This window comes from Ciconia boyciana, chromosome 7 (assembly GCF_034638445.1).
Source record: "Ciconia boyciana chromosome 7, ASM3463844v1, whole genome shotgun sequence".
NCBI lineage: Eukaryota > Metazoa > Chordata > Aves > Ciconiiformes > Ciconiidae > Ciconia > Ciconia boyciana.
In genome coordinates, this window is record NC_132940.1 from 7,828,723 (window position 1) to 7,842,146 (window position 13,424).

At 35.8% G+C, this 13,424-nt stretch overlaps 1 protein-coding gene across 4 annotated transcripts in view; it reads left to right on the forward strand.

Moving 5' to 3' along the window:
• EPS15 (epidermal growth factor receptor pathway substrate 15) overlaps positions 1-13,424 on the forward strand; it is a 52,305-nt gene that overhangs the window by 19,563 nt on the left and 19,318 nt on the right. For all 4 annotated transcript variants that reach the window (XM_072867652.1, XM_072867655.1, XM_072867654.1 and 1 more), the window contains exons 11-13: positions 838-997; positions 4,652-4,737; positions 10,820-10,892. In XM_072867652.1, coding sequence (XP_072723753.1) covers positions 838-997; positions 4,652-4,737; positions 10,820-10,892 — 319 coding nt within the window. The remainder of the gene's footprint in view (positions 1-837; positions 998-4,651; positions 4,738-10,819; positions 10,893-13,424) is intronic.

The following is a 13,424-nucleotide window of genomic DNA, read 5'->3' on the forward strand; positions in this document are numbered from 1 at the left end:
TAGCACTTTTCATGAAAAGTGCTATGTTGAGATTTCTGGAAAGTGAAAGTGTTTTTTGTATATAATAACATGGCCTCTGTATCAGCAGTGGTAACTTACTTGCTTCTACTTTTGGACAGAAATGGAGGGGGAAAAAAGGTTTATGCTATGCATCCTCTTCTACAGGAGGAAGTAAAGCACCTGGACACAGATTGTTAGAAACAAATACTGCACTTCAGCTAAATCCCTGTATTTAAGACCTCATAGTGTTGCTATATATCTAAACACAGATGCTATCCATATACTGGTAATGAGAATTATCTGTATAAAATTCTTAGCATGTGGGACTTATGGCCCATTTAATTCTGCAACTTGTTTGTCTTTCATTACAGCTCGTAGTGACGTGCACTGCTTTTTTAAATTCTTTCCCCATTATAAGCTATCCCAGAGCACTCTGATAGGAAAAAGGTTTTTTTTCAAGGTATGGTTAACATAACCTCTAATTTAGGAAAATCAGATAAACTTGTGTTGGCTGTGAAAAGTTCTTTAATTTAGAAGGAACTTCAGTTACAGATCCTCAGGTGGTGTTAGTGACTCATAGCCCTGACTCTGCCTTTCACCAGATCAGAACTTACCATAACAGAGCTGTGGTTGCACAGAGATGCAAAGAGAAGGTGGTTGTGTATGTTTGAGTAATGTTTCCTGTTTATTACGATGCCTTACTTCTATATTGCATTGTTTTAGAAGAGGAGAGGTACAGTAGCAATTTCCACGTTTTTAAATGACAGAAAGTACAATAAACAGGGCTATACTTACAGAAATGAGGATTTGATTTATTTCATGTGCATCTCTGTACAGGGCTCTCTGTGACACAAAGGACTGCGGAAAACTTTCAAAGGAACAGTTTGCTTTGGCTTTCTATTTAATTAATCAGAAATTAACAAAGGGCATTGATCCACCTCAGGCTCTGACTCCAGAGATGATTCCACCTTCAGACAGGGGTGTCAGTTTACAGAAGGTAAGGATGGGTTTGGAATTTCAAACAAAGAATGTTAGTTTCAAAGGGTACGTGAGAAACACCTCAAGAACTGGCATACCTTAAATTTATCATAATATCAGTAAGAAAACAAGTCTTAAGTGCAAAGAATTGACAAAACACTGTTCCATTCATGTTTCAAAATGAAGCTGTCATTTATTACACCTGCCAACCAAGCAGAGAGATCTTATGTTGAGAAAGCATTATTTTCTATTTTGAAAGAATAGTCTTTCTACTACCTGTCTAAAGAAATTGTAGTTTGCATTTGAAATAACATACACAAGTTCAATGTTTTTCTCCTAATGTGTTCACAATTACCTTTTTTACATTTCTTTAAGAAGTCTGTAAACAATGTGAACTAAATAAAGTTTAGAATTATATATTTAAAGTTTTAGAAGTAAATGGTCCTCCATCTTATACTTCAGATAGTTTAAATGTCTTCATAGTCTGTTGATTGCCATTATCTTAATCCAGCAGTAGACTATACCTCAGCAGTTCAAGTTGTATTTATCAGAGTGGTAGAGGTCATCACAAATTCTTACTTGTTCTACGCATCACGAAGTCTGATGTGGGTTACCTTTTCTTGGTTGTGCGAAACATTGACCTAATTCTACAACTTTCTTAAACAGGATGAAAAATTCGCACCTGAAAAAATGAAACTCAAAATTTGGCACTACTTTTGAGTTTCTGTAACTGGTATCTAATTTCTTTTTACATTCTGTTTTTAAAAAGTAATTGCTTTATTTGCAACTCTACTAATCTTTTTTGTATGTTTGCTTTCCTTTCTATGTCTCTTTTCTAGTTTGGACTGTTTTTTCCATTCTGCACCACTCTGCTTTTCATCCTTATTATTCTGTCAGTTTGTTAACTCTGCTTTCTCAAGGTTAGAGAATCTTTGCTTTTCTAATATTTACTGTCTGTTGGTTTAATAATGAACATCCTTCTAAGACTCTTACATAATCATTGAAATAGCATAGCACTTCTCTGAAGTGTCACAGTTATGTTGTGATCTCAAATTATTGCTGATTTCCATTGCTGTTCATCTGGAAGAACCCCAAGGTTCTTCCTTGAACCCAGACCTCTGTGGCTGTTGGTAACATGTGCTGCTTAAACTTAAAAGAAAATGCTGTGTCTTATCCTGTTGAAATTGCTGGGGAAGTGGTGACAGAGTAGTAACCCAATGTGACAGCTATCATTAGGACTAATACCCATGGTTTTACTGATTATATTGCAGAAAATGTAGTGATCAGAATACATTAGATGAGATCAGTGTTGGTTACTGCTATTCTGTGTTGGTTACTGCTATTCTGTGTTGGTTACTGCTATTCTGTGTGTGTAAATTGTTTTTATAGAGCTCTCAAAGACATCAGTGTGGGGGTTTTTTTTGCATTACTAACATGAATGATAAGAGTAAGAATATTGTGAAAGAAGGTAAGAGTTCCTTTAGTTAGCTCTGTAAATCCTTACCAAGAATTTGTTTTACTAGATTGAACTTGAACATGCAGCTCACTTTGAGCTTTTTCAAAAGAGGTGTTGTCATGTTGATATGAATGAACCTGTTTGTCCAAGATTATTGCTCAAGAATTGAACACAAAGAATAAGAGCAGTAGGCAGAAATAGGCTTTTTCTGGTTTTCTTGAAGTGCAGTTGATTTACATTGGGGTGGGGGGGAACAACAAAAAACACACACAAAAAAAACCCCTGGCCAACAAAAAAACCCCACTTTAGGCTTCATCTTCTGACTTGACCAATATAAAGGTAGTAGCAGAAATATCAGTAAGTATAATGGTAATCCATTATGTTTTTAAACTAGGGAAAGTTAACTTGTGATCCTACTTGGTAGATGTTCAGAACGCGTATGTGTGATATTGCTGTTACCTAACGTTTTGTTTCCTTACAGAATTTTATTACCACAGTAATGCAACTTTTATTTCAATTTCGAGGCCTGAATGCAGATCCCACGAATGGGACACAGCAGCAGTCTAGTACTTGTTGCTGTGTTTGTTTACCTAGAACTGTTTGCAGTCACCAAATTGTGCTTGCATTATCAGCCATAGAACTTAAACTTACATGCAAGTTCCTCTTAAAGAATTTTGACAGGAATTGACTTTTATTACCGTTTTGAGTTAAAAACTTGAAGCGTTGTTTGCATGCATGTTGCAGTGTAGTAAACGGCAGCAAATAGTTCTAACTTTCATCTTTTTTTAACTTGTGTATTGAAGCTAAAAATGTTGGCTTTTATGTTCCTCCCCCACACCAGTTCTCCTGAACAATTGAAAGTAAGATTGAACTACATTTTGTTCAAGTTTGATCCTGGCGTTAGTGTGCAGAATTTCTTTAAGATGAGAGGAGGAGGCCTGGAAAGAATTTGTACTTGTAGCTAATAGCTCCATGTTTTCCTGCTGTCCCCTTCCTAGGAGAAGTAAAAACTTTCTCATTGGAACACCATGAGCAACTCCGCAAAACTCTTGTGTAATTCTTTTAGAACAGGATAGAACTTCATAGCTATTTTGCCCATTTGAGAAGCTGTACACTAACCAGTTTAAGAATAGCTGTATGGTTTTTTTATTCTTGGTTCATGCCATTTGTTCTAGTAAAATATGCATGAATAATCTACAGTTCTGCTGAATAACATTCTCTGCCACAGTGTGCTCAGACTTACTGTTTAGGTGTTTTCAAGGCTCTTGTTGGCTTTTTTTGGTTGTGTTTTTTTTTTTTTCCCCAGAGTATAAGCTTGAATAAACATGTAGTTAATAGCATCTTGATTTATCTTTAGAAAAACTTCAGCATTTAAAGACTTTTGTGTTATTTTGGGTGTATTGCTTGCCTTTTTTAATTATATGTACATACTTTTTCTCTGAACTTTGTGTTTGTCCTGGGTGACTTTATTCAAGACTTGAAGGAACTGATGTATTTATAGAAGGTAGTTACAGTGACTATAGCTTCCTAAACATGTTCATGTTGTGATAAGGCACAGTAGAACAATTACGGTGTTTGCTACTTTGTGTCTTCAGCATTTGTTCTCTAGTCATTTATGTGTACTTTTTTTAAACAAATAATTTGTGTTATAGTTGTTGTCTTATTATAAAGACATTAAGTAAATGGGAACTCGTGGGCATAACTTACCTATGACTTCGTATTATCAAAGTTTCATTCAGTACTTTGGAGGTTCACGTTAAACTAGCTCGATATCACTTAAAGCATTGCAAATAAGTGTCTATACTCTGCAATGGGAGGATCACCAAAGTGAAGAAATATAAATATTATAGTAAACAAACCAAACTACTCTTAAATGAATGCTAGGAAGCCAGCTAAATGTTAACTGAAAGATAAATCTCATTTTAGAACTAGATTTTTTTTTGTATGATCAGGTGGTCCTGTGCTTTTGTGGAAGATGTCTTCAAGAGTTTACAGGAGACAAACTCTGCTTGAATTACTAGATGCATTGGATATATGTTGTGTTCTGTTAATATAGCATCTGGACTGTTTTGGGTTTTTTAAGATTGAAGATTTGAAATACAGTGCTACCAGCGGTGGTTACAAGAGGATAGCTCATGCTGTCACAAAAAGTAAAGTGAATATAGTTGTTGGACAGCATAAACTATAAACTAACAGTATTTATTTTTTATCTTTCAGAGTACTCAAGGACTGAATTCTGTAGCAGATTTTTCTGCAATTAAAGAACTTGATACATTAAACAATGAAATAGTAGACCTGCAGAGGTAGGTAAAGGAGGAATAGTCATAGTTGCCTTAGATTCAGTTGTGCTACTTACTGCTTTTTAAAAAACAATTCAGTGCATAAGAGAAAACCAGGTGGTAATAGTCTGCTTTGCTAAAATAAATGGTTAGCATGTCTGTGATACTGTTTAACAGTTCTACTCTTTGTTCACTCGGATGAGTGCATTTAATAATAGCAAGACTGTGAAAGGTCTGTCCGTCATGCCTTCTGGATGTGTTTCAGAGAGCTGCATATCTTAGCGTCCTGAGATGGAAATAGTCTCTCTTGTTCATCTTTATTGGCAGATGAGAATGGAGCAGATCTTTAGGATGCTGGAACCATGATATAAATTGGTATTAGTTGTCTTTGATTTGTAGAGGGAATTCTAAGGGCTTTTTTTTTCTAGTGGCAGTAAAGAAATGAGATGGGAAAGATCAAGAAGTATGTAGGGTAGAGAGTGGGAAGATGACAGTTTGTATATGGACCTCTGCTAGGGTTTTGATGGTGGTAAAGATGGACGTGCTTCTCTTCTGTTTAGTAAAATAAACCGTTGCACTGAGAGAAATTGTTTTAATTTGAGGTCTGCAGACCCTTGGGTTCCATTAATTATTTCTAAGGTAATTAAGAAGATGACTTCAAGTCACTAAGAAAATCAAGTTCATATATGTTGTATAGTCTTTGTCGTACTCTCACAACATAGCAGATATTTTTCTTCAGTGGTTTTTTTGGTACTAGCATAAATCTACTGAAAATTCTATTAAGAATAGTTAATTCTACTATTTTATAAGTGAGGGTGCTTTGTCATGATGAAATCTGCCTGCCTTATTCATGTCACTTGTAGGAATGATCTAATTTGGCAATGTGTCAAAGCACAGTCTGTTTCCTAAATACATAAATGTTTTTTCACTTCAGCTGCTTATTCTCCTTCTTATTACTCCCACTGCCTCCTCACTTCTCCCTGCTCTGCCTTCCTGTGTTGCTCTTTAGGTTGTATTAATTCCAATTTTGGACTCTCACATTTATTAACCTGAAATACGATTTACAACCATGTATATTTGCTGTTAGTATCTTAGAGGGAAATAAATTGTTCACCAGCATGAATGTTTAGATGAAGTTGGTTTTCAGTAGGTGAGCTTGCAGCCTAACGTGTAAGCCAGTCTGTTTATGTCTTGTTTTCTTTTCTCACTGTGAGGTATGAAGGAACCATGGCCTTTGGGAAGTCATTGCTTCCGTTTCTTCAGTGGCAAATATACTCGGACAATTATTTAAGACACATTTGAATGATATTAGATTGTTGAAGATATGGTAGGGGCAACTATTAGTATGTATTTATTTTTAGAAAGGGGAAATTTACGTCGATATGATTTAGAGGTTCAGAACAGAACTGGATTAACAATCAGAGGCTTAAGCTTGTATTGTCAAACTGAAGTATAATAGTAAGAGGTTTGTGTGGTTTCATTGAGAATGACTAGCAAACTCTCAATGTCATAAAGTGAGTTGTGGCTCAAGTAAAATTTTTTCATTTTAATTTTTTTCAAGAAAACTAATTTTTTATTACTTGGAAATCCTTTAGCCACTGTAGAAGAGTTATTTTGGTAGCAGAGTAAATGTTACTTTTCTGTACCTTCCCTAAAGCACAGGTGGCAATGCTAGGCAACAGATTAATCTTTGTGCTGAATGTAGGGAACTTTTTTCATCATTGGCAAATCCAAGTTTCTGTTATAACTGGTGAAGTACACTTTCAGTCTTGATAGTTATCATATAAAAATGTAATTTGAACTTAAGTTATTTTTGTTCATTATTAAATAAGATGTATTGTTCAGCTGTTGAACTCGATATGTAATAATTCTAGTCCATTATTCCATTGAGAAGTATCCATGAGAGCTGCATTTCTGAGACCCAGTGACAGAAATTTGAATCTATTTTTGAAGTGCACTTAAAAAAAAAAAGGCAGCAGAGGAAATGCCTCAAAAGAATGACGATGTCTGGAAAACATAGCTTTTTGAGAAGCTGAGCAAAGAATACAGAGGTGATGTGTTTGTGGCTCAACAGTTTGTGTGACAATGTCTGGAAAACATAGGTTTTTTGAGAGACTGAGCAAAGAATACAGAGGTAATGTGTTTGTGGCTCAACAGTTTGTGTGGGAAAGATTTCTGGTAGCCAGTAGCTTTTTAATCTAATTCAATAAAAACAATGCCAGGAAGGTGGAGGTTGAGGATCAGATGAAAAATAAAATGAGGAAAACTTATAGCGAGGATAATTCCCCTCTGGTAGGGGGAATGATTTGCCTAGGGACGCTGTGGAATCTGCATCATTTTGAGCCTGTCAGCACTGCTGCCTGTAAGTTCTGTTTCAGTTGCACTATATTTTTAGAAAGCTATTTGAAGCTTTTTTGATCAGCATTGTGGGAGGCTAGACCAGATGTTCTTAATATTCTTTTTTTGAGCCATAAAACCTCTTTCTTCCCCAGCAAACTCTTCTTTGCTTTCGTGCATTCAAAGCTAGCTGTGGCCCACAAATTAGTGGAATTGTGAAAGATGCCCCTGCCCAGGGAAGGGGGGATAGACTAGATGATCTTTACAGGTCCCTTCTGACCCAAACCATTCTGTGATTCTGTGAATTTCTTCAAGCTTTACCAATACTATGTTCCCCTCTAAGCGTGTTAAGTAGTTGAGCTTAACTTAATATATATCACCAGAGGTGCCATCCTTCACATATGTTGGACAGCAACAGTTATATTGTCTTGAATATAAATCAGGTTAAAAGAACCATAAAGCTGGTAAATTTGTCTCTCAAAAGTAAGGAAATGGCAAAATGTCCTCAGAAAAACAGGGCAACCTCTCCCTGCCATACACTTGCATCAAGCCTTTGTTTACAAGTTCAGAGATCTACAGCTTCTTAGCAAAGCAATGGTAAGAATTTTTATGTAGCTTCAATTATTTCATCTAACCTCTGGTTTGGAAGTAACTGAGCTGTTGCAGCTGAAAAGATTGGAGGGAACAAAGGGGAGAAGAAACTAGGCAAAGCCTAGACATTTTTTCTAGCAGTGCCAAACTGAAGTACTACTACAGTAGGAATTCCCAACATTACAAATATGTGTGAAAATAAGAAATGTTGGGCAACTGTGAGTGTAGATAATGCTACCAGCTCTTTGAGTGGTCATCTGTCACTTATTATGGGAAAGAACTATGACTTTTTGCTTTTGTAACTAAGGTGGTTCTAAGTGTTGGCCATCAAGAAGCCAAGAGGCCAGAGTTGTTTCATCTTTGGCTTGAGTGCCTGTACTGACATGGGGACTCCTCAGTTGTCAGCTATCACAAATATTTGCAATATGCTGTCTCCCATTTATAAATTACTCCATTCACAAATTAGTATAAAATTTATGGATTTACTAAGATTATTTGATTGTAAATCATGAAGTATCTGCATTGGAGAAACCATCTATCAGTTTTGGGGGTTTTTTTAATCATTGTTTTTAATTTCTTTGATGTGAGGTTCTCCTGACCTGACTACTATTAAAATACATAGGGAAATCATATTGCTTTCATAAACTGACTTGAATTGGTTACAAGTGTCCTTTATTGGCAAGACCACAGTTGGTTTTGGGTTGTTCTTTTTTTTTTTCTTTTTTTTTTTTTCTATTTTTCAAGTGCTGATGTGGTAAGGGACTTTATGATCCAGGAAATCTGTCATATCCAATAAATCAATTTTGTTACTTGTTTTTGGTTCTTTCAGTTGCTGAGCATTCCTACAGGGGCATACCAGATAGTTTGTAAAAGAAATGGAGGCATTCAGAAGAATTAGTGAATTAAGTAGGTCTGTGTTGTCTTTTTTTTTTTTTGAAACAAAGATGCATTACTAGGGGGGAGGAGGGGATGTGTTATGTGTAGACTATATACACTCAGCTTGTTTTCCTTTGCCTGAGACTGCTGCCTAAGCTTTTCTTGTTCTGCCTGACAATACTTCTTTCACTTGATTTTTTTCCAATTCATTGTTTGTGTTGTGATTTGGCCAGTGTAAGCTGCCTGTGGGTGGGTATTGTATCCTGTTGCTTGCTTAGCATAGTCCAGATTGCAAGGTTTAGGTACCTGGCTTCTGTTGAAATAAAAGGGAACATCTTCATCCTTTGACAGTCTCTTAGGCATATCAGTGACAGTCATGTGGAAAGGCTGTATATTAAAGCATACATATCTGCTTGTGTTTTTATTTCCTGCTCAGTTTTCATACCCGAGCAGGAAAAATAACAAGTATTAGTTTACCTAGTCAATTATTCTCTTTTATCTTCAATCAGGAATAATATGCCTGAATGTTTGCTGTGCTTGACGTGTGTCTGAGGGCTTGAAGGTATTTTTCAGCCTGACTTGTATTTAGATCTGTGGAAGTACTTTATTGAGATTGAGACCCTTTGTTCATGGAAAGTTACGGAAGGCAAAATCAACAGAACTTGTTTCAACCCTGTGTTGCAATCCTTTAAATATCTAAGTACAACTATGCTACAAATACTGGTTTATTGAGAAAAGTTACGGAAGGCAAAATCAACAGAACTTGTTTCAACCCTGTGTTGCAATCCTTTAAATATCTAAGTACAACTATGCTACAAATACTGGTTTATTGAGCTAGAAGAGTGTGCTATAGCTTTGATGGAAATGGTAAAGATCTGCTTAGAATTTCCACGATACTTTTTTCTGATGAATAGAGAGGAGGAATTTTATGAAACTTGAAGGTTCACACCTACAATAAATAACATTCTTCTTCAAAGTCCTTCTTCCCACATCTTTCTTTCTCCTTCCATTTAAACCTTCCCTTTGGGCACAATCAGCAAGTTCCTCTTTAATCAGATATTGAGATAAATAATAGCAGAACATAATCTATAGTAATTATTTTTCAGAGCAAATGTTCATTTAAGATCTGTGACAACTGGATTTTTTTATTTTCCATTGTATGTGGTTTAGCAGTAAACAAGAATTCCTCAGCTTGAGTAAAGAGAACTTAGAGTAGACCTACTTTACTTTGGAGACAGAAATGCTTTCTTCTATATTAGATAAGAGTAAACAATAAGATTAATCATTTTAAATTGATTACCAATCTGCCGGTATTAAAATATGAAGTTACCTTAATTTCAGATATGTACTAGTAATATAATTTGAAAGCTTTTCACTATGGTATTTAATTTAGAAATGTTAGGTTTATCATTGTTCAAAATCTAACTTTTAAAATGTGTGCTAATTTATTAACAAAATCTTTATGAAAGTAAATATCTGTATAAAGAAAATAGTGTTAAAACTGTAAAGCTTAATGCTTTTCTGCATCTGTGAAAGGAGAAAAGATTCTATATACTGTCTGGATAAACAGTCTTATGATTTTTTTTTTTAAAACAGTAACACTTCTGAGTTGTATGTTGTTTTTTTCCCTTTCTTAAAGCTATTGTTATGTCTGACTGCCAAGAATTTATTGATGATAATTCCCCTGTCATCAGTAGTCACTTTTAAACTTGAATACCTGTCTGTAGAGACAGACTTGATATGACACAGCAAATAACTATGTATGGAGTCTCTGAGCAGATAGTGATTACAGCAAGCTAACCTTTCTTCTTCTCACCGAGCTTACCAACAGATATATCTAAAATCTGATGGGCAAAGTTCATTAATCAGCTAGATTGGCCTGCTGGAAATGTTTTCTAGCTGCTGTTAGCGTAGGAATTACTGTGTTTGCAGGGGTTAATAGATGGAATCTGATGCAATCCCTCCCACTTTTCCCAGCAGTTTTCATTAGACAAGTACTCCATAGCAACAGTGAGATCACTGGAGACAGTATTTCATTGATTTCTCCCTCCCGCCCCCTTCCATTTTTGAGCCATTCTTATCACTGAAGTGCAGTTGGGTGAAAAGACGGGGTTTTTTATGCAGAACACTTATGTGGGCTTCTGTCTTGTAAATAATTTGGAAAGCAGAAATCCCTTAACATCTTTTGTGTTTAATGTTTCACTATGTATTTAAAGAGAGATACAGGCTTAGGGGGCTGGATAACTGTACCTGCTGTAGCTGATGTTCTTAAGTATTCTTGCATTGTTTGCTGGTCTTCCAGGGAAAAGAATAATGTAGAGCAAGACCTGAAGGAGAAAGAAGATACCATCAAGCAGAGGACAAGTGAGGTCCAGGTAAATAAGACAAAATTATTGTTCGGACACCTGATATTGCACTGTGTGGTGCTTTAATGGCAGTGGGATTACTGAGTCTTTAGATCACATTACTTATTCAGTGAAAAGAAAAAAATTGGTGGCTAAGAAAAAGAATGTACTTTTCAATGTATTTTCTATATGAATGTGGGTTGGTGTAGGTGTGTATATTTACATAAATGTGCGAGCTGCTAGGATATGTAGCCTGCATGGAGTTTTAAATGAAAAATATTACAAAATAATAGATTTCTTTTGTTTGTTTGGGTTTTTTGGTTTTTTTTTAGCAAGGTTATCTAATGTATAATTAAAACTAACGAAGACACTGTAGCACTGCAAATTAATGAACTTAAGTGGCTGAATTAAGGCTTGTATATGGGGCTGCTTCTTAAGAGTCGCAGTAATTACCAGCTTCGGAGGAATGTTGCCTCAAGTTAATTTTGCCTAATATAAGTGAATTTTTAAAATAATCTGTTTGATTTTTTTTTTATTTAAAAGAATGACATTGAATTTCCAGAATATTGTAAAATTTACATTTTACAAGCATTTTACAGGGATTAAAAATTACACAGTCAGCAGCAGTGTTTAGGGTGCTAACAGTCTAGCCAAGCCCTGAATTAATTGCTCCAAAGCAATATTTCAATTAAATTTTAAGCTGCAAAAGCAGCTGGAATTGCTGCTTTAAGAAAAAACTTAAGTGTGATATCTGATTACTTACATTTATTTTAGGAATCTTTATTATTTTAAATAATCTTTATTTGATTAAGAGCAAATAATGCAAGATTTCTGCATTTTACATTGTGTTGGGCAGAAAAAGAGACAATGTGTTACAACCGTTGTGAATTTTGTGCTTGGCTATTTAATATCCTTAAAGCCTGGATGATAATTAATAGTCTGACCTTTCAGAAGATAATGAGATGCTGGCCTTGTTAGTCACAATGGCAGCCAGATTCAGCAGCTGCAGGAATGCACACAGAAGTTGCCCATGTCTGTGATTGTCCATGCATGCAGTGGTCATTCCCCTCCCCACTCTGCAGATTGCCTTTTCACACTATTAAAAATTCTTATGGGTATTCCTAGTTTTGCCCACAGGATGATTTTGTTAGCGTGTTCTGGAATCTGTTTGAGTTCATGCACAGGTTGAGTTCTCTGGTGCTTTTGCACAAAAGGTATATAAAGCTAAATAGAAGCCTTAACTTTACTGTTACAGTATTAGTGTCATCAGGATATGTTTAGTGTTTGATAGTCAGCAGCATCACAGACTCAATTAACTAATTGTATCTAGAGCAGTAATGTTGGAAGCAACTGTCTCAGGTCCTTAACCTCAAGCTGTTTGTTGCTTGTTAAATATAGAGTTACAGAGTTCTGTCAGTCTGCAGAGAAGGAACAGTCTGTTACTGGCTTGTCAGAAAAATGAGAAACCATCAGGATCAAATCGGATATGTATGGCTGCAGCATTTATTTAAGCTGGTGGCCCTTTATCTCTGGTCCCTTTCTTGCTCCTGAATGTTGGAGGACCTGCATGTGTCAGGAAACTTTCTGGAATTTCAGAGAATAGTGGTGACAGATGAAGAATATGTGATCTTTACATCATGTTTTTTTCTTCTGGTTTTATTCTAATGGTGACATTTCTAAAGACGGTGCACAAAATCAGTGTGTTCTAATCTGCCACCTTGGATCAAGCCAGTTTCGTGGCATCAGTATGATGCCACGGTTTCTGATACCAGAATTACTTCCATCGACACAAATTATAATCTCAAATATAGCCATGGTCTGTGATGGGTCAGACTGCTTTGTATGGGAGGAGGGAAAGAATGACAGTTTTTCTTCTAATAATGTATATACTATGTAAATAGATACTAAAAAGTTAAGACAGAAAAAGAGTTGGAGGGAAAACATAGCATACTGGTGGGTTTTAATGTGCTTATTAAAATATCAGGTCTTTAGTAGCAAAGGTTAAGGGGTGTTTTTTCTTGAAAAGTTATGGGGCAGAGTAACAAAAATCAAGAGACTTCTAAGGCACCATTTCCTTAACTTATTCTGCAATTGGATTAGCATTTTCCTATAAATATGGGAGTAATAAACTCATATATGAAATGTTGTTCTTTGCAGTAGAGAACAATGTTTTACAGAGTTAATGTGTTACTAAAATAGTTTTTGACCATGCACCAAGTGGCATTTGAAAGTGCCTTTACCTGGCTGTCCCCTTGCTCTCTCATCACCAGCCTGCTCTTTTAGACACAGATGTCGAAGGACAGTGTGCCTCAGCAGCTGGACACTGCCTCAAGCAATGCGCTTTTGGGCACATTCCCAAGACTCTCATCTTCTATCTAGCATTTCACATGTATGGGCATGGTTTGTCACCTGCTAAGACTCTGAAATAATTGGCGATTCTCCTGGCTTTCCCAACAATTACTGCATGTTTCCTAGAATTTTATTGACATGAAATCAAAAGGTCTATGTTTTGCTTTTCAATGGGACACTGAAACTTTGTAAAGAAATTTTTAGAACAAATGC